This window comes from Gavialis gangeticus, unplaced genomic scaffold (assembly GCF_001723915.1).
Source record: "Gavialis gangeticus isolate Ggan-Ray unplaced genomic scaffold, GavGan_comp1, whole genome shotgun sequence".
Lineage (NCBI taxonomy): Eukaryota > Metazoa > Chordata > Crocodylia > Gavialidae > Gavialis > Gavialis gangeticus.
The window spans coordinates 25,822,910-25,848,178 of NW_017728994.1; the positions used below are offsets into that span (position 1 = coordinate 25,822,910).

Here is a 25,269-nt window from a genome sequence, read left to right on the forward strand (position 1 = left end):
GCAATTAGCTGCTTTCCATACACATTCTATTAAACATTTTTGTTGCAGTTCTTCATGCAAGGATGGCTCTAGAATAGTTGATCAAAAATGATCCCCCCATTTGACAATTGGAGGAGCTGCTGAGCAGAACTTTTTCCTTTTATTCCCCCCCCCCCCCCGAAAAAGCTTGCTCTGAAGTTTTGGCATAATTCCTAATTGTGTGACTCTTACTACAAGGCTAGAGTTGGAAAATGTTTTCAGAAAGTGGGATGGTCAGATATTAGAATTCTACTCAAGTAGGTATCATACCCCATTCAGTGTCCAGTTGGTTTAGTGGGAACACAAAATGTTAAACTATAGGGGGTTTATAATTGTTGAGATGGACTGCTCCTAGGTCGGGTTCCAGTAGCAAGTCACTGGAAGTTTCCTGGGAAACATCAGAGATTCTCAGATGGAAATCAAAATGGAATATAGTAGAGACTACAGAGGCAGCAACCTCTCCTCTATTCTTGAAATAATTGTGCCATTTTTCTGGTAATTCTAGCTCTTACTAGAGTAGCTTGTGACTCTATAGCCATTGTGGCAGATGGTTTACCAGTTCAGTTATGAAACTGTACAGTCTTTGAGTTTTTGGTCTGATGCATATGGGGTCTGCACATTACCAACTAAAGGCAATGCAGGGTCACCAAAAGAGTAATTTTTCCATGAAAGAAGGGACAATTTTGAGAACTTCTAAGACTTGGATGGTTCAGCCATTTGATGTTAAGTAATGTTAATGGAGCCGGGAGTAGTAGGCCTACTTTTCAAGGCTGCTGTCACTCTGCTTAGTTACAGCAGGTGGTCAGTGTGACTGTCTCTTCCATAACTGCACTTTTTCAAATAAGTTCCATCAGAAATTGATTATCATTTAATCTGGAGCAGTTCAGTTCTCCATATACAGTCTCTTCTCCCTGCTTATTGCAAAGGAGTTGGTAAAAGTTGACTGTTTTCTTGTATTTGGCATAGCTGGAGTTTCTATACATGTAGATAGAAGTGAACCATAACCTGCAACATTGTTCCAATCTCTTCCTTCTGAATCTCTCCCTTTGCAATCCTTCCCACTTTGTATAGGAGCCATCCATGTTTCCCTCATTTTCTAAAGAAGTGTCACACAAGTGTACAATAGGTTCTCCAGGCAGCATTCTCCCCTTTAATTCTCTCTTGCTGAATTTCCTTTTCAAAGCTGACCTTGTCAAGTAGTTCAAGTCAAGTAGTATTTTTTATCTGATAGAATATGACCTCTGAATTCTAAATATCTGTATTTTAAAGACCTCTCTGTTCCTCCTGCCCATGGATATTTTAATTGGAGTTTTGAAAAGACACATACAAAGCTGATACCTTTTCCATATCAACAATACCCAACTAAAATTAACTATTTCTGTATGCTTGCACACTGCAGCTGCAAAGATTGAGACAAGCACAGGGGCAGGAAAGAACCTTACAGCTGCTAAAGCTCTTTCATTCCATTAGAAATGCAGAAGAAAAAATCAGTGTTTTCTGAAAGGAGAAATCATAAATTTGACTTCATATTATAATGTCTGTGTACATACATTTATTCATATATAAATATTCTTGAACTTGTTGTGCACAAGCTTTTGGACCTTGACAATGGAACAAGGTGTTTTGTCTATCCTGATAGAAATGTCAGTCATACGCACAAAGGCATCAGGTCATGGCATCTGTAAAGAGATGCTTCTGTTGGTTGTGCTGCCTGTTTTTGTTGTTAATCTGTCAGGCTTAGAATTGATTAATCACTGATCTTCAGGTCAGTGTTTTTGTGACAATTCTGGTAGTTTTTGTTTATTAAGTTGCAAATTTAATTGCCCATTTGATGTTCTTTCTTCAAAAGATAAGATTTGTTATAGAATTTTTGTGTCTAAAAGGGTTTTTCCTTTTTTTTTCTTTTTCCCCAAAGATAATTATCTGGCTGCTTTTAAATCGGGAGATAGAACTGAGCTTAGACAGAAGTTCTCAGGAAAGGTCACCTTGGACTGGCATTTGCTGTGTCCCCTCTGTTAGGAATGGACATGTTCCTGATAATCTCATGAACAAATTTTCCCTGCATTCCCTGTGCCAGGAAGGAGAGAGACAACTCTACTTCATGAAAATGTGCTGGTTCCCAACCTTCCTTCTCTTAACATCAGTGACAACGGTTTTGACTATAAGTGATAGCTAATCTAATGATGGAAAAGTGCTGTAGTGAACTCCTCCTTATGGATCTAAAATGTTGCTGGTCAGACTGGAGTTCTAAATGCCAGCCTGCTCTTTCATAGCCAGGATCTCTATTAACTTAGGGTGCTGCGACCTTTAAACTATTCTAAATCTGTGGAATGTTAGGCAACTTGACAACCGTTTTAGAGCAGTTGCAGGTTAAGGCTTAATGCTGCTTCTTACCTGCACAACTGTGACTTGCCACTAGAAGGCCTGTTGAGCAGAAGTGCGGCTAGGAACCAGGACTCTTCCTCCTCTGAAAAAAAGAACTCTAGACATTCAGCTCAGCAAGAGCCTGGAGCCTGGGGAAATGTGCCTCAATGGGTTCCATGCTTTGCCATCTGGTGGTTGCATTCTCAGCATGAAGGTGCCAGCAGTCAACTGTGGCAACAGCATGGACCACTCTTTAAGTTTATCGAGCTAAAGCTGTTGTCAATTGTTTTGGTGGTCCCAGGGCTCTTTGTTCTATTCTGTCTTATATCCAGGTACCAACCTTCTGGGGGCTGCAAATGGACTTCCTTCTGAAGCTTGGTCCATGAGCAGATAAACTCCAGACACTGGTGAAGTTGTCATCATGATCTTCAATCTCCATTTTCTGTGATCTTTTTAGTGCTAAAAAAAGTTTGGGAGTTAGGCTGTACATGTGTTCCTCCCTCCTGGCTACCCGGGGGAGTTCTCCAGCCAAGGGCTGCTCCTTGGGTCCCCCCACTTCTAAGGAAGCCCCTAGGGAAAGGGGCAGGCTGTCATTGGGCAGCAGCAGCTGTCATGGAAAGCCACTCACCCTGGAGAGCTGGAAGAAGTGAAAACTGCTCTCCTTGTCCCCTCCTATCAATTGGGATCACCCTCTGAGTTACCCAGAGGGGTGCATGGAGTAAGGAGCAGTCTCCCATAGCTGGAATCCTTCTGGGGTTCCAGCTGCACAGGCTGGGGAGGATTCTCCTACAGCTAGAACTGTTCCAGGGCTCCAAGATGGTTCCCACCACAGGAGCATCCCAAAACAGGTTGGGCGTGGGGGTCCTCCTGCAGTGAAAACAATCTCAAAGCCCTGTAATGGTTTTTAGTGCAAATGCTTCTTGCTCTTTGCATCCTTCCAGGTCACCCCAGAAGAGTGTAAAGGGTGGGAGAGATGTTCCAGCCCCAGGAAAATGTCCTTCTATCCATCCTTCTAATGAGCTGATTGGTGGGGGAGGGCATTCACCAGTGGTAGAAATTGTTCTGGAGTTCTGGGAGGGGTCTACTTGCCGGAGAATGCCCCACATTTCATGCACCTTCTGGGTCACCCAGGAGGGGTGTATGGGGTGAGAGGCAGTGGAGCTAGACTGTTCCCAGCTGTGGGAGATGGCTCCCACCCATGCACAGCCTAGTTCCCTGGTCTGGATTGTGGCAGAAGGTAGATGCCTGGAGCTTGAACCTTCCCAGGACAGTTCCAGCTTGGGGGAATGCCCTCCTACCCCATCCTTGTGTGGTTCTGGGAGGACCTGAGCTTGTGCAGTGGCTGGGGGCGTAGGCAGATTGGTAGGATCTCCACAAAGTACCTTCACAGCTTGCCCATGAATAGGCCATCAAGGAGCCAGTACTCTTTCCTCCCTTTCATTTGGAGGGCGGAGAGCAGAAGACTGTCGTAAACTAGGTATCCTCAATACCCAAGAGATATGTACAGCCATTCAAGTTGGTGTGGGAAGGGAGAGATTGACATTGCTTGAAGAGAGAGCTCTTCTTGTGGAGGGGCCGGTTCTCTTCCACAAGAAACTCCTTGAATGGTTGTACATTCTCTTTTTGTACAGGAGAGGTTTCTCTTGGCACAGATGTAACTCCTGTATATGACTTTAGATATCATGTGCCCAAGAATAAATGGGGAAGGAATTCTAGCAGAGCTGTCAATATGTTGGGTTGTTGGAGGAGTCTCTGCTACTTGTGCTGAGTCACCAGATTAACCTTGCTGGCTGTAGTTGAGCTCTTGACAAATAGTGTGTTTAATCCATCAAAGATTAGGAATATTGTTTTCTTTTCAGAGTCTCTCATAGTTGATTAGGAGCTAAGCTTTCATTTCACAGTTTTTTCTGCTACTTCTCTATAGCAATTTTCAGACTTCTTTGTATGTCTGAGAGTCTTCTGTTGTCTTCTGGTTGCAGGTAGGAGGTCTGCCTGCTCTTTCAGAGAGGAAGGAATGCATCTTCTCCTAGCAGTATAGCAAACCTTGCTTTTTGGAGCCCTCTTTAGTAGCTTTTTTTTGAGGGAGGATGATGGTAAATCTAGATGTGTTTAGAATTTCATATGTCTGCAGTCAGGAAAACCATGTTATCTGACTGAGGTGAAGATCTGTTGTATTGTTTAGTTGCTGGATGCCTGTAGTTTTGGGGTCATCTACATTGCTGTATAGTGTCCGCTGACTTCATGACAGATGGAGAGATCCAAAAAAAACCATCATCAAGTTACAATCTAATAAATCGGGTTTTTTTCCCCTAGCCTTGAGTATAAAGGACTTGTTGCAGTTCTCTCACATGGGATATGCTGAACTGATAGGGTCTGACTTTCTTGAAGCACCCCTGAGTTCAAAGCTTTTCTGTCACAAACACCCATGCATTTGGTGGTGAGACTTCCAGCATGTCAAGGGTTAATTTGCGTAGGTCACTCTATCATGGAGTTTAGTTTTTTTTATTTTTGCAAAACATCTCTCATGGATGCTGTTCTGTTTCTGAGAGGTTTGTTTCTCCCTGTGTGCTTGGATTTACTTGTTTATACTTATTCCTGTTGTGTTTTGTTCTAGTTAAGTATGTGACTTCAGAACGAGATTTTGATGTGATTGGTAGCCTCCTCCAATATATCCTCCAAAGCACTCTGATGTAGGCCAGTTACTCTTTAAATGAACAAAAATAAGACCAGAGTCGACTATTACTTCCTTCTGGCTGAGCTGACCTCAAACCATAGCTGCAAACCTGTCCTCATAAACTCTTCTTTAATCTAGATCCATGGCTTTCCAAATTTCATTCCTGTGTCATAAGAACCCCTCACCCCAGACCCGTCTCTGTAATTCTGTTTATTTTTACCCTGTGTGAAGGGCAAAAAGTATCTTATTTTCTTTCTCCCACCTTTTAACACTAATTTACTTGCATCTTACTCTCTCGTTGCTGGTTGGCCTCTGTTGCTTTATTACTGCTCCTCCCACTGAATGATTCTATCCAATCAGTTGGCAGGCAGAGCTCCGCACCTGCTTCAGCCACCAAGAGTGCTGCCGGCCTGGCTGAGCAAGGTACGTGGCATGAGTTGTCCTGTCTCCTGAGTGCCTGAACCCAGCCCACCCACCCACTCACTGCCAGTAGAAACTAGCATGCCAATGTTTGCACACCCAGTAAGACCTCATCCATGCTTGCTGGCTGAGAAATTGGCATGCACAAAATTTCATCTAACCTGGAACCATAACCATGGTGAACTTACTGAATTACTAACCAGAACTGCATGCTGGACACACATAGGGTCCTGCAGTGAACCAGCACATGAGATTTGAGAGGGGACAGCTGGATTTTTATGAAGTTAGTGCCTGAAACCTTGGTGAATGGGAGTAACCAGATTAGTTTAAACAATCCAAATATAACACCTTTAAATGCTCTCTTGGAAAGCTCAAAGGAGCTTTGTAGTGTGTTCTGTCCAGAACCCCCTTGTACTGTGATGAAACGCATAGATCAGTGTTACCCTTCAGTGGCTGGTTGTTCTGAACTAATCCGTTACTACGTTCTGTGATGACTTGGGACAGGTTTTCCCTCCATTTCTGTTTTTTCATCTGATACGAATTCAGACTTTGGAGGGACCTGGTCACTGTTCCTAGTACAGCAGGAGGTGTCAGGGATATGGCCTGTAGGTCATGTCTGGACCATGGAGCCATGTCATTTGGCTAGTGAGGCCAGCAACTTGATGGCACAAGAAACAACAACCACAAGTCAGAAATTTTTGGTGAGATGAGTCAGCTGCCAGTGCTGTAGGACCTGTGGCAATTAATGTGGCCAGCAAAGAGAAGGTGTTTCATTTGCTTTCCTGTCAGGCATTCAGTAATCTCCCTGTATTCCCCCAAACGAGAAGTTTAAGCAATCCATTTAAAAAACAAAAACAATCACACATCCCTTTCAGTGAAGCAATTCAAAAACATACACACCAAACGACTGTTCTCGAGAGAAGAGAGCAAGAGGAACTTTGAGTAGGGTAGTCAGGGAAACAGTCCACAACTTGCTTGGTGGTAGTATTTTAGTCCCATATAAAAACTCCCCTTTCATTGCCTCTGGCATATCTGGAGTGAACTCGCCAGCAATAAATAGTGGACAGTTTTAGGGATTTTTGACTTGGCCAGGTTTGTTAGAGGGGCTAGTTTAAATTTTCTTCAAAGGCTGAAAACTAGATATGCCTCAGGGTTGGGAGTGGAGAAGGAGGAAAAGAGCATTTGTACTTGTCAGGAAGAACATCTTGTTAACTCAGAAATGGAAGAGCACTTTAAGCTACAAGCATAGTGCACGGATGCCCTTGTATTGCTACAGCATAAATTCACATAACGAAAGGGTTTTGTTATTTTCTTAATCATAAGAATAGTTAGGATAGTCATGAAAATGGATATACTGTCCATATCCTGTGCCTGGTAAACTGTAGAACAAAAATGCAAGACCATTCTCTAAATCTCAATGGGCATCCCTTTTTACAGTCCCTGGATTTTTCCTACTCTGTCTCCTCTTTACAGATTTGAATGTTCGGTGGTGTTGTCTCTGGAGTTTTTAAATACACTTCTCATTACAGCCAGTTTTGTCTATGTGTTGCTAGCTGTAGAAATCCTACCCACTTCCTCTTTAATTTGTTTGGTAATGTGTACAGATTGACCAGTGAGTAGGTCTGCATCTGTCCTTCCCATCATTTAATATATTTGCCACATTTTTGGTGTTTGAATGCATTTCTTAGGCTGTCCCAGTGTCCTTACAAATCTTATTATGGGGTCTGAGCTCAGTGCGCAGTGCATTGAATTTCTTTCTGCAGTGCTGGGCCACCCACTAGTAGGGCTGTGCGAAGCTTTGGTCACTTGGCGGCTGAATCTCTGAATCCAAATCGAATCAGGAGACCCATAATCTCTCCAGATTGTATCAGAAGCCTCTGATTTTGATTCGGATTGATTCGACAATTTGACCATAGACACAGCTTTTATATATTTGGGGTTTTTTTCTACGTACCCCAGGGTAGCAGGCGCAGCTCATAAACACTGAGTTGGCAGGGCAGAGTGGACCACTTCCAGGTCCACCACCAAGCACATGGGGGGGCCCCCCTCCACGCTCCCATGGGACACTCCATCTGCCTCACCATCTCAGTGTTCATGAGCCACACCTGGTACCTCAAAGTATGTAGAAAAAACACATAAAGCTGGGTCTATGGCTGAATCACTGATTCTCCGAATCAGAATCGAATCTTCAGATTTGGCCTAATAGAATCAGGACAGTGATCCAAATCAGCTAATCAAATCACTGCCCCCCGAATCAGGCCAAATTCAAATTGAATACTGCCCACTTCACACAATGTTCCCTACTAGTTGGATTGTTGGTGCAGCACTGAGATTTCTGTGGGTACCTTGGGCAGGAGGGGGGAGGCTTTGTCTTGGAACTCTGGCTGGCATTACAGGGTGCAGGGTCAGGGGGGAGGCTGAATTGATAGTACTAGTGTAACTTTTGCAGGGCATTTTACCTGTGTCTTCAGTGCGAAGGTAAATGTTAACTTTCGTGGGAAGCTAGGAAGAGTTTGAAGTATCATCTGACTTCCCAGCGTGTGCTGAGGCCCCCGGACATGAGGCAGCAGCATAGCCCTGCTCCAATTTTGTATTAATCTTTATTGCTTGCTTATTTGTGACATTTGGGGAAATTGCAGAATCTGTGATTCTAGTGACATTTGCTTCCTCCAAGATGTAGTGGCTTGTGTTTTTAAAGCAGCAAACATTTCCTAATCAGAAAGCAACTACCTCAACAAATGCTTTGTGAGTTAGCTTGAAACATGTAGAATCCCTCTGAGCTCCACATTTGCCTTCAGACTTGTGCTGTTTTCACTCCACGGAATGGAATTGCCCCCTGCTCCCACACTGAAAGCGTACTCAGTGCTCAGGTGGGGAAGGATATTTCTCAGATTCTCTCCTGTGCTGGTTTAGGGTAAATGTATACTCAGCAGGAAAACCACTGCCAGGCAGCTGGTTGTCTGAGTCTGACATTAAACCCTTTAGCTGCAAACCTGTCCTCATAAACATTGGTTTTCATAGATTAATTTATCTGTGCTGTGGAACTGTGTTTTGGCACAACCGCTTTGACATACTATGCAAAGCGTGTCTATGCACTGCTTAAAACTGTCATTGTTCTAGTGCCTTCTGAATTCCTGAAGCACTGCCCCATTATGCCCCTATGACCTTCTGAGAACAGGAATTGCAAGGAAAATTCCAGTCACAAGGTGCTGTGCTGGGGTGGAATTAGGAGAACCAGCTCAGTATTAACAAGTAACATGCTTGTGGTGCTTTTTTTCATCTTGGAAAACAGCTGTTGTCTACACTGAGCTAAAAGACCTCAGCCCAGGTGTTAGTCCACCACCACAACTGATGTTCTAGGTTGTCTACCCATGTGTGGGGAAGGGAGACAGTATGTATGGACTTAGTTACATAGGTATTGCATAGGTATTGCCCAGGCTGCATATTACAAAAACAGATGCATTAATGACTTGCATTTAGGCACCTAGGTCTGCTGAGATACCAGATAGATGGAGAATAATCTGATCTGGCTCCTAGTGCCCATTAGTGTTAATGGAACTAAACATTTTTCAGCAACTGCTCAGAAAAAGCAGGTGCCTCAAGTGCACTTCTTGCAAAAGGAATGGCAAAAGTTGGCCACAGTGTACATGAGGACAAACTGACATATACATAGAGGCTGGAGGCAGGCCACCTATTATTGACAGCTATAATCACCATGTCTTCCCTATAATAAATCAAATTGCCCCAATATGCATACTAACATGCATACATATGCACCCTGTGGTCAAACACCTACGTGCTTTTGCTAAGTGTTACACATGCACGTGTGTGTTTCATTCTCTCTCATGTGCGCTGTTACTTGCCTCTCCAGGTATATATGAATCTGTTTCAGTTGTAGCACTACTTGTTTAGACCAAGCATGCTAGAGCATCTGTATCCTTCAGTGAGGAAATTCTGCCACCTTGGTTATCTTTTTTTTACAGCCTCCCATAACAGCTGGCAGCATTGCCTTCCCTCTTCCCCACCAAACTCCTCAGTCCCATCTACCCCTTGCTGCTATGCCAGATGTTCCCCAAGCTAATTTTGGACTCTGGCAGTGATTACGAAGGCTCTGCGTTATCAGTCCCCCTTTTCATAAATAAAGTCTGTTATGTAAATGGATGTACTTGAGAGCAAATCTGTCAGACTACAAGGATCTGACAGAATCCTTCAGCTTTCTCTCTGTAACCCCTGCCACATCTGGACAAAGCTGGTATGTGAGTAGAGTTACTGAAGGAAAACCACGTCAGGAGCTCTGTAGCCCTATTGGAGACTGGATTTCCGAGTTGTGGAGAGTGGGAGAGTTGCTGGCTGAAAATGGAGCATTTTTTTAGAAAATATAGGCAGTCTTGATGGCAGTAACAGCACAAGAATTGAAGACAGACCCAGCCTGGACTTTAGCACTCTTGTTGTTAGAAAGCAACGTTAGTAGGGGGCCTTCCCCTCAAATTCTCTTATGATTTTGAGTAGAGGGGAGGGGGAGGGACAGAGATCTGAAAACTAACCCCTGACCTGCTTTTCCTGTTTCTCTTGGCAGCTGCCAAAAGTCTATTGAACAAGAAGTCAGATGGAGTAAAGGTAAGTTCCAGCTTTTCTAAATCACCTCTTTCTGCCTATTTACAAGCAGGCAACTTGTCTCTTTAGTGCTTCCCCTTCCCTCCCCCTACCCCATGAAGCCACAGAAATATAACTTCTCTCTGAAGAGCCACTTGTTCTGCAGCCACGAGATCAGATTCCCACCAACAAGGCGCTTCAGAAGTATTTCCTTTTCACTTCTTTGGTACTGGCTGTCACTAGAGGCAGGCAGCTCCATTTATAGACCACAGATTGCCTCTGATGTGGCACATACATGCCTCTGACCGGCCTCGTGATGATCCATTCAGTGTACTTGGATGAAGCAGCCCAGCAGAGCCTATGGAAATCTCCCTGCCTTGCCCTGTTGACAGGGGCTTGGGGTGACAGGGAGGGTGAGTGCTAGCCATTGTATATCTATGAGAAGTTGCTGTTAAGGCAGAAAAAATCATTAGTCTGAGTGACAACGTTCCAAGTACAGTATTCCCCACCCACCCTCTCATTCTAAAAACTCCTATGCTTTGAAGGTGGGAGGGGAGATGGAATTATCTTTCCCTAGTTTACTATATGTACTAGGGAACTATGTACTGTCAGTCTTCAGGGTCAGAAAGGAGCCATACCAAAGGGTATATGATAACTAATGATGGCTACTTGTACGTGGTAACTGGCTGTGTAGAGCAGGGATGGGTAGAGCATTTGGGTGGTCTTTTAGAAATTCCCATCTTATTGACTGTGACACTCCTCTTTTCTGGAAGAGTTTGGTGGGGGTTGTTTCTCTGGTTCTCTATGCATGCACCTTCAGCCAACACCAAGCCTTTCTATCCTCAAGTCTCTCCATGTTTTACCTTGTGACAGTCTTTATGCTCTGATTGCTGGAGGTTGTGACATACACATTGAGGGAACCATCATCCTATTATCTCCTACTCTCTGAGCTTATTGTGCAAGTAGTGAGGCTTTGGTTCTGGAAGGTGGTTTGGGAGAGTTTGTGGCTATGCATTTACCTCTGTTTCTGTAGTATAGGGGTGTTTAGACTTACCTGGCCCATGGGCCGGATGAGGGTCTCTAGGTTGATTTGCAGGCCAGACTGGGACCAACCACCTGTGCAGCACCTGCAGCACTGCAGACAGCCTATGCACCACACAGCACATGCCAGCCTCAGGCTTGCTGTGCTGCATGGATGACGTGGGGTCAGGACGAGGCATGTTCTGCCCACGGTGTATGGGCTGACCCAGTCCTGCATGTAGCACAGGGTTGACATGGTATTGCACTGCATGTGATGAAGGCAGCATGCAGGACCAGTCCAGCAAGTTATCATGGCTTGATCCAGACTGGCCCTGGAGCCAGCTCTCAGGGCATCCAGCACAAGTCCTAGACCAGCCTCCTGCATTGTATGCAAGGTGTATGTCATGGCTTTTGGAGCTGCACACTCTCCCTCTTCACAATGTCCATGACTTCAGCAGGTCTTCCCTTCAGCTAGCTGCAGGCTTTTGGCCTTTCCATTAGCACTCTCCAGTAGGGTGCAGTTGCCACACTTCATTAGCTGCACATAACCTATGTCCCCTTTTCAGACCACCATCATCTTGGGGCTCCTTGGGTCACATCAGGGCTGTGGCATAGGCTGACCAGCAGTGGGTGCCATCCCATTTACAGTCCCACTTAAAAGTAACCATCCTTACACCCACCAACCCCCCAAATTTAATCCAACTGCTACACTGACTACATCTCTGTAAGAGGAGCATGGTTGTCAGTGGCATGGAAAGTGTGACCCATGAGGCTGGCTGCTGCTACTTGTTGGTGAAGTGTTGTAACTTTAGTCGCACTAACTTGGTCATCTTAGCCAGTTTCAACAACTGATCTGAGCTGGTGACTGGGACTGGTCAAAAGAATCAAGGTTTGTATTCTAGTAAGGGATTCCTCTTTTTCCCCACTGTAGTAAGGATCAGCACAGAAGGTGTAGCTGTACACAAAACCAAAGAGAATTGGGCTGAACGAAAGTAAAGTTTCAGTATTTGGTATGGTGAGGTTAAGGGTGAGACCTCACCTCCAGGGCTAGTTCTGTATAACAAAGGGAAGGTTCCAAGTGTCTTTTGCTTTACATATTTTGATAATTTTGTGGTTTGCTACAGTAACTAACAAGGGAGCACCTCATGTGAAAGAAAGCAGTGAAAACCTCAAAGAACTTTTGTATATGCCAGTCCTTGAAATCAGCAGGGCTCAAACCACGTGCCTTCTGTGAACAAAAGGACCTAAAGATCATGTAGAAAGTTTGGTTATACAAACATTACTTTGTCATGTTGTTTATGGATCGTTGGATAAAACAAAATAAAAAGACCAAAGTCCAGCTTGACTGCACAGCTAGTGATAATTGCTTCAGGTAAGTATCTTGGGAAGCAGGTTTTAGGTTTGTTAACACTAAATAACTTTTAGCATTATGGAGCATGCATTTCCAACCTTAACTGCAGGAGACATGTTCCATTTTGTTGCTTTGTGGTGTTTTGGAACCTTGATCGCTGGGAATGCTGTGAGCATGTAAAAAGTGAGTCCCTGCCTCATAAGTTTACAATTTAAATAGGTGATTGGTGGAAAAGGAAATGGAGACCCAGGTAAACTGACTTGCTTAGAACTGTACAGCAGGCAGGGACAAAAGTGGAAACGGAACCCAGTCTTCAGTGCCCCGGTTTACTTTATTGTCCACTGGATCAAGCTGCCTTTCATGAGTGACTTGATGCCCACATCAGTGCCATGAAGAATGGCTTTTTTTCCACCTCCCTTGAAACCCTAAAATAGTCACTGAAATAATGACACCTTGTGTAAGGTTAACTTCTATAGTGGACTTAATGTGTAAGAGTGTTCTTTTCAGTACTGTGCTTTTGTGAGAACTCCATGGAAATGGTTGCAATAGAAACTGTTTGAGCCCAAGTTGCTTCCCTATAATAGAAACTACTCTTGTTAACCTGATTAGTGTTACTGTTTATTTCTTATAAAATCTTTCAGCTTGTGTTGCCTTTTCTGGTATTGCTCGGAATGATTTATACCTGACATCTTTAGTGTTACTTCTGTTGTGACATAGGGGTGATGATTCATAAGGATATTTTCTGTGTGCTGCCCACTTCTGTTTGTTGTTACCCAAGGCAAAATTTCTCTTCAGATTCCAGTGCAGATAATTTACTCTCCTTGTTATGAGATTAATACCTAAATTCTAAACTAAATAGAGAAAGCAGAACTTTAGCGAGATGGTATCCTTAGGGATGTGAGAATAAACTTGCCTGCATTGCTTTGGGGGGAAATGTTATTGTTTTCACCATAGTAGTTCCAGAAATTGTGAAAACCTTTGATATAATGAATGATCAGTGGCAGCTAACTTCCTCACTGATAGAGAAAATGTTTACAGGGTAGGAGACAAGTTGTTTTTTGGTATTTTTTTTTTTTTTAATCAGGCAGGGTAAGTGGCCCTTCACCTGAAATAATTGCCCACCCCTGTTATAAAGTGATGGGTCTGTATGGTAATGCTATACCTATTAGCTAGAGCAGCAAACGTTTTTGGTATGTCAGAAGTAAACCTTCCTAGCCTTTTAAATTCACCAACTTCGTCTCTCCCTTAGAACCTCTCCCTGTTGCTACTTTTCCACCTTTTAAAGGTTATGCTGTTTGTTCTCATATTCAGGACCCTTCACAGGTCTTCCCTTCTCTGCCATAACCAATTTTGTCTCTTATCCACATTTGCTGTCCCTTGCACCATCCAGTCCATCAGAGACTTTTAGCTGTAAGTGTCCACACTCTGCTGCTTCCATATATCCTGTCCTGAACTGGTCTTGAGTTCAGATCTCTTCTTGATGCATGCCCTTTCCACAAGACCTGTTAAGAAATTTGTAGAAGATTATGTCAGTACAGTGTAAGGTTTGAGCTTTTAAAATATCTTTGTGTGTACCCTGAGCATTTTTTCTGGATGTTTTACGTAGCTCCCACTATCGCTGTCTGTCTCTTTTCTCTGCCTGGTCTGTTTCTTTCAAGATCTTTAAGATCTTTGGGGGTAGAAAATTTCTTGCATTGCACATAATTCAAAGGAACTATGTGATCTAAGTGGACTCTGAGGTTAAGCTGAATAATTCTGGTGGGATACTTTTTAGCATGTCTTAATATACAGTATTTGATAAGAATAGTTTTTGCTGTTGCTGTCAAGAATAGTTTGTTTGTTTCTTTTTCTTTTTTTTTGGCTTAGAAACATTTTTCCAGTATTTGTAAATGCAGCCTTTGTTTGAAATTAAGCTCAAGGAAACATTCTTGGCTATAAAGCAGTTAATCTATCAATTTTTATATTATCCATTATTATATGAGGTTTTCCTTGAGTAACTGTCCTAGTTACTTTTTGAAAAGTTGTTCTAATAGTTTTATCTAGGTGAGTTTTAAGGGTGACAAACTCATCTGGCCCTCTGGATCAGACCTACTAACAATTTCCCCCTCTCCCCGCTCAGGTTGGGCCAGGACACTTACCTAAGTGAGTGCCGTAGGTCGTGCAGTCTGGGACCTAACCCCAGGGAATGTGCATCCTGGCCTCTGCATGTGGGGCTGATCCAGTACAGCATGGGGGTCAATGAGGTAGCACTGGGGGCCAGATTGTGGGGCTCCATGGATCATATCTGGCCCACGAACTGCATGTTTGATACCCCTGGGTTACATGGTCGAGATAGTTAATTACAGCATTTGAGGTAGGTTGTAGACTTCCTATTTGACTACTGCAAAGATCCAGTGCTATTTAAGGAAGGGTTATTTGGCTTTTTCAGGAGAATTGATCCTTAATGGTCTCCAGGGAAGTTGAATTTATCTACAGTTCCTATCTGTGTGTGCTGAAGACTGTTGCAAGGAGCAGGAGAAATGCCTGTAAACAGAATGCATATCCTCTTGGTCTGCTGGAAGTGCTCTTTCACACTTGGACAATTTTTTGTGGCTGCATTAGGCTGGAATTGTTTCCATGGATGTCAGGTGCTATTATCAGTTGGTTTTGTGGTGTTAAGTATATTTTGACTTCGTTTATTTTTCTTTTGTTGTTGTTAAGTTCTTATTGGGTACAGTGTGTAGTATACAATTGCATGAGACCCAGGGTCATCTTGAGCATTTGACTTTAATTGGTTTTCTTGTTACCTCTTATTGTCTTTTTTTAAAGTCTGTGTCCATTCAGTTCTTGCTGCCTGATGCCATTCTTCCTGTTGAATTGTCTCACAGCATCCAAAACTTATTTCTAGCATGTTAATTGTATTGAATGTAAGTTGTTCTTTTATTAAGTTCTAATTTGCAGAGAGCTTTACATTTCCTTTTTTTTCTTTCTTTTTCCTTTTTTTGGTCTGTGGTAATTTTTGTGCCCTTAAGTAATTCCTGAAAAGAGTAGGATGGAGGATTATAGTATGGTGGGTTTTGTGTTTTCTGCAGTAGTTGGATGACCCTGGATAGATATGAAACCTGATTATTTTGTTAACAGTTTTCATTAGTGATGTTTAACCCTGTTTAGTAGTTATCTTGATGATGCCAAATAGGCAGGGATTGAAAGGAATTGAATATCCTCCTCTCCTTCACCCTTTTTTTCCTCCTTATTTTGATACTTATCAGAAATGTGCTAAAACTGAGAATGAGATTTGATTTGTAGCAGTACGTTCCCTGCAGTGTCATTTTATGCAGATTTGACTCTATTTATCCATATGCTTCCATATATTTGCAGAGGAGAGTAAAGGCAAATGACTGGGGTGCAGGTCCTCTGGTGCTGTAAATTGTTATTTACACAGGCTCTAATTGAATCCTGACAGGTTGCACCAATGAAGGATTTCCTTTTGGGTTGCTGCAAATAGAAGCTGGTTGCCTCGATTCTGTTAACCTTAATCCTCATTGTCATGTGTTTTATGACAATCATTAGGTTGCTGCTGCTGCTGGCTTTCCAATCCTAGCCCATCGCTTTGCTTTGAGTTGTGGAGTAGCAGCCTAAGATGAGACTAGGTTTGACTGGCTGAGTTAGCCAAAAATAATTTCTCTTTTAAAGCCCATAGACTGTGGAAGTGTGTGCGTGTGCTTGTGTGTGTGTTTACCTGAGCCAAAAGGAACCTTTGAAATTATCATCTTTCTTGGCAATGTCTAATGATCATAAATTGCAGCCCTTGAGGCGGTCCATCCAGTTCCAGCTTGTTTGGGAACAACTTGTAGAGATGCTAAATTGTCCTAGGAGAAGGCTACGGGAAGCACAGGAGTATAGTGCAGACGGTGACGAGTCCCCTACTGTCTCTGTGAAGTGAATATAGGTTGGATCATGTGTAAGTAGGTCTTCAACTTCCAAATAGATCAACATAACCAAGTGTAGGCTTAAAATAAGTCTGGAAGATTTCTAGCTTGAAATGGTTCATACACTGTCTTGGCTGATCCCAGAATCTGGTGAAGCAGCCTGAGCGTGACTGTAAATTGGGAAAGAAGGGAGGCAGTGTTTGAGGACCAGTCTCTAATCCTCTCCTGAGTGTGAAGCTCCTAACGTCAATTCAACTGAAAGTGCCTTTCACCTTTTCTGCCTCAGCCAGAGTACATCTCAATTCCCCTACTCCAACCCCTCCTTTGGTCTCCCCAGTCTGTGCACATGGGAGACCCTACTCTTTTCTCTGCCCATAGGGGTGTCCCTCTCGCAATGCATTCCTCATCTCTGCCCTCCGAGTGTGTGGTTGTACACCTGTTTAGTTCTCTTGCCTGCTCCTCTGCCTGCCCTGCCTTCGTGGCTGGGAGCACTGTCAGTTCCTTTGGTGCAGGTACATATGTGGGCACCCCTTTGCTTCTGGGCCCCTGGGCCTATATATTCCATCCATATCTTGTGGCTGTGAGGAGTTTTTTTTTTTTTTTCCTTGTCCTCACATCTTTGCATGTGTGGGTGTTTTCTATCCTTTCCCTCCCTGTGTGTGTATGGGTGACTTGTTAATGCTGAGTGTTCTTTGAACCTTTTGTGTGTCTGTGCATTTCTGCTTGTACTGCTGCCCCCCCCCCCCCCCCCGGGAGTGTTTGTTGGCAGAGGGACCCTTGCTGGCTCACTAACGTGTGAATAGTTTCTGTGCTTTTCTTCTCATTTCCTCTCTCCCCTTCTCTTTCCCTCTCTCAATGGTGTGTCCAGAAAAGGAAGTCGAGCTCCAGTGTGCATTTGATGGTGAGCACCTCCCGTAAGCTGCCTGCGATTCGTGCGTCCACCATTCTCATGCCATGCACGCTCAGCTTGTGCTCATCACCTTACATAGCATGTTTGGGGAGGGTGGTGAGATGGGGAAATCATGCACTTCAAAGGTCCATGTCCTCACAAAAAGGACTGTGTGATTGGTCAGACTCTGGCTAATCTCAGGTTCCCATTCTCTACAGAAAATTGGCTGCTTAAAATGCAGTTGAGCATTGCCTGCTATTGGTGTCTGATGCGAGGTGAGAAACAAATGAAGAAGGCAGTACCTCTCCTGGGATGGAATGCGTGGTCTCTGCACAACAGATCTGTGCCTTGTCTGGACATGGGGCCTTGTCATTCTGTTGCAGAGGTGCCAAAAGAGGAGCAGGTGCTTTGCCTCGTGTTGGTGCTGTCATCCCTGGAGATAGCCCTGCAGTGTAGAACAAACTGGGAGTCGCTCCAAATATGGCAGAGGCTTCTGATGGGTCTCCAGCGTGCACGGAACAAAGGTGCGGGCACAGCACCACCTGGTGGCGTAAAACTGCCATTAATTTATTTTTGTTAGACTTCTATATTGAAAAAGGTTTGTCGGAGCCCTTATAATCCAAATCTCTGTTCTTTGGATCTCCATTTTGTCTCCTAGCATGATCAAGTGCCCAGTAACTACTCCCTCTTGCAATTTATCCATTCCCCCTTCATATATCCAAATGTGTTTGATATCCCTGGAATATACTGGAAAATGGTGATTATAGTGATTCTTCAAGGGAGAAAAGAAAAAAAACAGCCAGTGCCAAATTGTAGATTGATGCTACTGCCATTTGCTACTGTCCAGGTCACTGTTGTGAAGCCATGGGCAGTAACTAATGTGAAAGTATCCTTTGTATTCTGATTTGCTGGGTTGTGGTTCTTGCCTCCTTCAGATGGGAAGAAGACACACAGTGTCACTAAAGGAGAGAAACTGGCTTCTCTGTTTCTACCTGTTTCTCCCCTTTTCATTGTCACCGTAAATTGTTACAAATAAGCAATAAGAGGTCACAAAGGGCTGCTTAGAAAGTCTCTTAGTGACATGTCACTTCCAGGGCAGCATTCCCTGACTTTTCCAGCCCCAGCTGTGTTAGATGTAAAGGTAGGAGGTTTTGTACAGGTCACCAAGCGCCACGCAGCCTAGCTCAAAGTTACATTTCTTTGCCTACTTTAAGGCAGCTGCAAAACGGAAACTAAATAGATGTCTGTCTCGGGACAGTGAATTTTGAATAAATGACCAGTGAATGCCAGAAGTGTCCAGGTGGCTGGTGTTTGCTTTCCTGTCTTTCAGTGTGTACCCCAGTGCTGTGATCACTGGTTGGTTCTCTCTTGCACCGTCCGTGTTGTCTGTGTTTGTCTGTCTTTCATCTAGCACAGGAAGTACACTCAGTATCTGTGTCAAAATGAATTGTATCACAGATCTTCTGAATGGTCTGACACGGTCCTAGGTAAACTGCCTTCTTTTTAGAGTCAAGACCTTCTGTACTAGAACAAATCAGCTATGTTTCTTGCTCCCTGTTGATGTTAATGGTGAGGTGATGCATGTGTAAAATCCTGTGAGACTCATATACACTCTGAGAGCCCATGTGTAGGATGAAGGGCAGCTGGCTAAATGGTCACAGAGCAGGGGAACAATAAATGGGAGTCAGTAGATCTGGCACCTCCCATATGAGCTGTACATGTGAAGCACATAGGTCAAGTTTCCTGTCTCCTTAGCTTGCCAACATTCCCTTTGCGGTGTTTTAGTACCATGCTGCAAATCTGGGCAGGAGACCTGGAGGCACAGTCCCAGTCAAACTAGAGAGGATTGATGGTTGCAGAAAGACGGGACAGCTCAGGTTCCACTAAGAAGTGTGTATGTTTTGGAAGCTCTCATGGTGCGAAGTTGAGTGAGGGAGATTGTCCTGATGGCAAGTGGGAAGTTGCAGAAAAGCTGACACTGAGGACCTCATCCTGAGGTGCTGAGTTCTAGCAATTTCTTTGGAAGCTGTTTAGCTTGAACCCCTGGGATGAAGTCTTTATTTGCCTTCTACTCCTTTGTTGTTGAGCACACCTTAACTTGAGTCCAGCTTAGAATGTTCAATGTCGTTCTTTCAAGCACCCTGTATCATTCCCTTTCTAGTATACTGCAGTGTAATGATGAGCAGCACATGAATGAAGGAGCCAGATTTAAACCCCCTTGAGACGCAGCTAGTAATTTCTAATAGATTGTAAAAGGCACTTTGGTATGATGGCAGGAGGCAAACAAGATTCTCTATGGCCATGGTCTTGTTTGTGCCATGAAGCAGCTTGGGACTCGTTCTTTTAGGCTGCTTTGCCCCTTTTACCTCTTTGTGTCTGGCACCATCAAGCTAGAAATGCACCCAAAGAGTGTTTGCCCTACTAGAAAGATGAAACGAGGCAGGTAATGAGATGTAAGGCATGTCATATTTGTGAATGAAGATGTTCCTCCTTTCCCAGATTCTTAGGGATGAGCAGGTTTATCCATTCTCTGCCTCTGTGGAATCTCTCTTTCTCTCTCTCTCCTTTTAACCAAAAAAAAAAACCTCTAGCAGGACATGGTGCCTATGAAGAGAAGCTGATACAGGCAGGGATGGATGCAGAATCTCATTTTAAGATCTGCTTCTAGTGGATGTGTTCAAAATGTTCTTTGGACCTTTTCTTGTCATTCCTTGCATTGGTTGCTGGGTGCAGAGGGTTTTGATACATTGGGGGTTGGCCCTTGTTCTACTTTGCCCCAAAAGATAGGCAGACTGCCTATATGTCTTTGAGCTACAGTGAGCCTGATTTTTATCTTATTTTTTGGTGTTGGGTACAAGAAGAATGTTAAGGGGAAAGTGCTTCAGCAGCCAGTCAGGTCTTCTCTGTAAGTCAGATCTAGCCTGTTTTCCAGTGCATGGAGAAGAAGATTTGAATTTATGGATGGGGGAGTGTACATGATGGAAAACAGCTTCAGGGCACCTCCTTCCTAACAAGACCTGAACTTTGGGCATTCTCTTAATTAAGCTGAGACATTTCCGTGCTGCAAGTGTGGAGGGGAGTTGGTAACTCTGCTGCTTTTGTTGTGCTATGGGAGTGAAGAGAACAGCCTTTATCAACAAACTTCATAATCTTCCCCAGCTACAAGAGAAACTCCTTGGGAAAGGCATAAATCCCTTGGAAACATCCCTAAGACTCGCTAACCTACCTGAGCAATCTCCTGGCTTCTTCCTTGGTATTCTCTCCGCACCTGCCCTGAACCTCCTGCACCCTTTCTCGTGCTAGCATTGCACTCCAGAATGCCAGCATCATCCCACACTAGTCTCATCCAGCACACCATGGGATACCATGGGCACAGCTCCAGGTCATCCCAATGTGATGCTGCACAACACATGCCCTATACTGTCACTTATAGTCTGTTAGCACGCATCCTGCCACACATCAGCTCCCTCTTTGCTGCAGTGAAGTTTCTTGGTAGCACCCTTCCTGGAAGCCCCAAGCCTTTTGGGTTGCCTCCTCTTTCTTTCCCTTCCCTTTCCTATAGCTCTAGTAACCCACCCATTTTTGGGCACCGGTGAGTTCACTGTTGCCCCTCTGAAGAGACAGGTGGTATCCAATGACCACGGCAGTATTCCTTCCTCCTCCTTCTCCCCTGTTCTTGCGATTTGTGGGGTGGGGGGCTGAAGAGATGGTGGGGGGTTATGAGAGCAGTACTGTAATGTTTTGCTGTCACTGCTGGACAGCAAGAGAACTAAAACAATCTGTTTTTCTGTCTCAGCCACAGAGCAACAACAAAACCAGTCTAGTAACCCCAGCAAAAGAAACTCCCCCAGTGCAGACGTCCATGGTATCTTCCCTGACCACTATTACTTTTTTTTTTTTCTTGTTTGGTTTAGTTCTGACTCTTATCCCCTCACCCCAGTGCTACCTGTGCTGCTCTGTCTGAGCTTGTGTTTTGGCTTAGTTCTGTCTGTGTTCTTTTGCTTCTGTGGGAGCTGGGGTGCCAACTGATGTAGCAGTTGGATACGGGGACTTCAGATAGCCTGGACTGTCCCTTGTGCCATCCCTGTATAGTTCTGTGTCTCCCATTCAACTGTTCGTTTTTTTTTTTACTTTGGTTTGGAAGAAGAGACTGATGGAGCAAGCGACTCCATCTACTTTCCAACATCCAGGAAAAGGAAAATGGGCTTCAGCACCCCATGACAGTCAGGGTGGGCCAAATAATTGAGTTTCAAATGAGACCCTCTATGGCCCAATTGCTCTTTTTGGCTGTATGGTTAGTCCTTTGCAGCTGATTGATCTGCTGTGCTGTCGTTGTTCAGCAGTGTCGCAGTGCATGCAGTGGACTTCTAGGGAGATCTGTGCTTTGTATGTTTAGCAGTACAGCCCAAATAGGCTCTACCTTGGATAAGCTTGGAAAATCAGGCATCATGTCAAGTAGCAACAGATTGGGTGAGTGTGATTTGCTGCAACACATGGCCTCTGGTGGCCATCTCAATCTTCCTTCAGAAGAGGGATGTCAGTGGATGAGTGATGGTGCAAGATCTGTCATGTCTTCTAACAAAAGGATGAGTACAGGAGCAAGCTAGCACTCTTGGAGGCCTGGTAGCTGCTTTCTGCTCTGTGTCACATTCCAGAGAGTTTTTTTTTCTTGGGACACTTCATAATTTTCAGCTCTTCCTGCACTGGCTTAGCCTTCTGCTGTTTTGATGCTGAGAATGCCTTTTTATTTTTACTATAAATGTCCCATTTTGGAGACTTTGTTCTAGCAAAATGTGCATTTTCTTTTGCAGCCTGGTAGCCTAAGCAGTTTCTCACTGAAAGGCACTGGGACACTCTGGCTTTATTCCCTTTCTTATGGAAATTATGAATGTCCCTCTTAAGAATAAAGTACTTGGCAAACTCAATGGAAATCTGGGAGACAAAGGCCCCAGCCCACTACCAGTCCTCTCCCTAAAAATCTGATTTCTGAGAGAGATGCTGTAGAGGGCTTGTTGCATAGTCAACTGTCTTCTAAGGGTTGGAAATTTATCCTGAGACTGCTGTTTGGTCATAGTTGTAAGGCTTTCAGGCCAAGGGCAGTTCTCAGGGCTCAAACTGGGACCTACAGGGCACCTGGGGGCTTTGTCTCCTCATGAATGTAGCTGTTAATGTTTCTCTCTTAGAAGCCCTCTGAGTAGGGAGTGTGTGTGCGTGTGTGCACGCACGTGTGCAGTTTGGAGGTGTTTTGTGCTTTGTTTCCATGTTGGTTACTTGCTGGAGGGGGAAGACAAATGAGACAGGCATCAGAATCTGAGTTTAACTTTTGCCTTCCTCCTTACCTAGGAGCCTCAAACAACTGTTGTCCACAATGCTACAGATGGCATAAAGGTAAGGGGAGGGACAGCCAGCATTTCCCTCGGAGAAATCCCCACATCTCTACTTGCCAATATGCTCTTTTCTGATTCAAGTCCCTGCCACTCTGGCGACTGTGTCAATGCATGATTCTGAACAGTAACACTTGGATATCCCTGTCCTTTTCCTGACATGATGTGTATGATTCCCTGTGAACTCAGGGTGGAAGATGAGATGTGCCTATCTACGCATGTGCCTTGTCTCTTCAGGATTTGGAGGCCAATTCCTTAGAGTGAACTTGTAGGTCTGGGATCTCATTTACTTGCTCCTTGAAGCTACTACAGATTGTGCCCTATATTATACTGTTCCCAGGGCTTGGCAATGTCTGTTCTCAAATGGCTCCAGCATCATATGCTTGCACTACTTCTTTTGAGAGATTGCTAAGCCTAAAAGATCTTGCTTGATATTTGCCTCAGTTTTCCTTTGCATAATTTCATCCTAATCCTCCTAACCATAAATGCTTTTATCTTGTTCCTTCCCCTGTTTTATGCAACCCCATCCTCTTCTGCAAACAAATGAAACAGTTTTGACTCTATGGGCATTGCTATCTAGTAATGTTCTCTTCTACCACACAGGGGTCCACAGAGAGCTGTAATACCACCACTGAAGATGAGGATCTGAAAGGTAGGTGCACTGATAAGTCCCTCTGACATTGTGAGGGGACAGAGAGGAGATTCTGGAGATCCCACCTACCACAAGTGATCCCAGACTTGTCTGATTCAGTTCCTGAGTTTGCCATGGTTTTCTTTACCATTCCCCTCATGGCGGAGTCCTGGGTAGGCACCTTTCAGGCCACTTTGAGGAAATTGCCAGCCTTCCCTCTGCTGAGTGGGAATTCCTTCCTCACAGATGATGGGATCTCTCCATTCCCAACCACTTTAGTGAACTAGAGTCTCCCTGCTTCTTCCCTTCAGATTTAAAATGTGGCTGCTCCTTCCTTTGCCTCTCCACAGCTTGTGAGCAATTGGACCCTTCCTGTTCTTGCTCCCCCATAAGGGGATTGGAATCTGTTTATTCCTCTCTGGGAATCTTTGTTTTCACTGCTGTTCTACAGATGTCTTTGAATGTCTCTTACCTGTGCCAGCACAAAGGATATCCTCTATTCTCTGTTCTGTTTGTGGATGAAGCTGGAGTTCCAGGACTGTCCCTGCTTGGGGTGCTTTAACAGTGGGAGATGAGATGTTAACAGACAGGGGTGAGATTTTAGAGCTGTCATTGACCACAGCATAAACTCTTCCACCTCTGGTGATGAGCTTTTAAAAGTGCCTTAGATGAAAAAGCGCTGCTTATTCTGGAGTGTCAGATTTATTTGTGCTGCTTGTGCAGCTGTCTAGTATGTTGGGAGGGGCAAATAGGTCAGGAAATTCTGGTCCCCACACCTGCCTCCCCAGTGAGGGATGCCCTCCCTGTGTGCAAATTCTGGAGTATGCCCTTTTGGGTGTGGAAAGAAATAGTAGCTTTTTGATTTGTGGGAAATCATCAAGGCACAGGTACCCCTGCCCTGCTCCCTTCCCCCCCCACCTTCACCTGCACTCAAAGCCCATTCTGTTGAACACTTGGGAAAGCACTAGTGCTTGTCTGGTGACACGGGTGCTGAGGTCATGTCAGGCAGTAGGGACAGTTCTTGATGCTGTTCTAGTACCGTGTCACAAGTTGCTCATTGTACAGTTAGCTACTGTTAACTGTTCTGAAGACTGACTGGGAACAGCATCATGAAGTGGACACACTCTCTATACAAGTGCAGTTTCAAAGGAAACTTGGCTTTATTGCAAGGTAATACTCTATCTTTCTATTTTCCCCAGGTGAGGAATACAAAATTATAGAATCCAGTTGGGAAGGCAGGGAATGAGTCTCTCAGATGATTTTTAGCACACAGTGAAGTATGTAGCCTCTAATCTCTGGATACCTAGATTGGTATGGGAGGGAAGGAGTTTGTGTAGTGACCGTCTGACTATGCCCAGCTCTAGTGATACTGTTAGACCTTTATTTCTAAGATCTTCCCTTTCTGGTTTACCAGGAGTTGCTTTTGCCAGGTTATAATGTTAAGTTTTTCCCTTGAGCCATTGAGTCCCTCCTCTATCCTTTGCCGTATACAGCCTGGATTAGAGGTGCTAGGGTTCTCAGACTCTGGGGAAAGAGAGGGCAGCTGGATCATTTATTTTTCCACCTCTTTGAATAGGAACATTCTAGGGAGGTCTATACTGACATGAAGCAGTATAGAGCTGTTAGGCCCATAGTCAGTCATGCCTTGGTGAACTGTTGTTTCCACTGTAGCAGGGCTGGAAGGGAGCAGCTCCTCACATGCCATTTATGAATCACAGAGGGATTGTGCTGTAGAGCAGTCTGCTTGGCTTTGCCTTGGAGGATGCTCATGCAAGTTTTTGTGCTCAGCATTGTGGTTTCTTTAATGTTCTCCTACTTCTTTTCCCTTTTTTTATTTACTGAACTTGCGTGTTTTGTTTGTTTTTTGTGAGATCATAGAAGGTTAAATAGAGAAGTTGATATTGTTCTGTCCTTTTTTCTGCAGTTGGTGAGCAGTGAAGATCATGTTGGTTGTGCTTCTTCATGATCTAAACCCACACTGAGATTCTAGGAGGACCTCTTCAGCAAGTGGAAGGAG

The 25,269-nt window shown here is 44.2% G+C and overlaps 1 protein-coding gene across 20 annotated transcripts in view; it reads left to right on the forward strand.

Moving 5' to 3' along the window:
* Positions 1–25,269, forward strand: part of CAMK2G (calcium/calmodulin dependent protein kinase II gamma) — a 221,727-nt gene that overhangs the window by 176,069 nt on the left and 20,389 nt on the right. For 5 of the 20 annotated variants that reach the window (XM_019502389.1, XM_019502390.1, XM_019502397.1 and 2 more), the window contains exons 13-18: positions 5,417–5,479; positions 10,053–10,093; positions 17,217–17,249; positions 21,034–21,102; positions 22,581–22,625; positions 23,225–23,273. In XM_019502389.1, coding sequence (XP_019357934.1) covers positions 5,417–5,479; positions 10,053–10,093; positions 17,217–17,249; positions 21,034–21,102; positions 22,581–22,625; positions 23,225–23,273 — 300 coding nt within the window. The remainder of the gene's footprint in view (positions 1–5,416; positions 5,480–10,052; positions 10,094–17,216; positions 17,250–21,033; positions 21,103–22,580; positions 22,626–23,224; positions 23,274–25,269) is intronic. The other 15 variants (XM_019502393.1, XM_019502399.1, XM_019502405.1 and 12 more) reach the window with 7 other exon arrangements.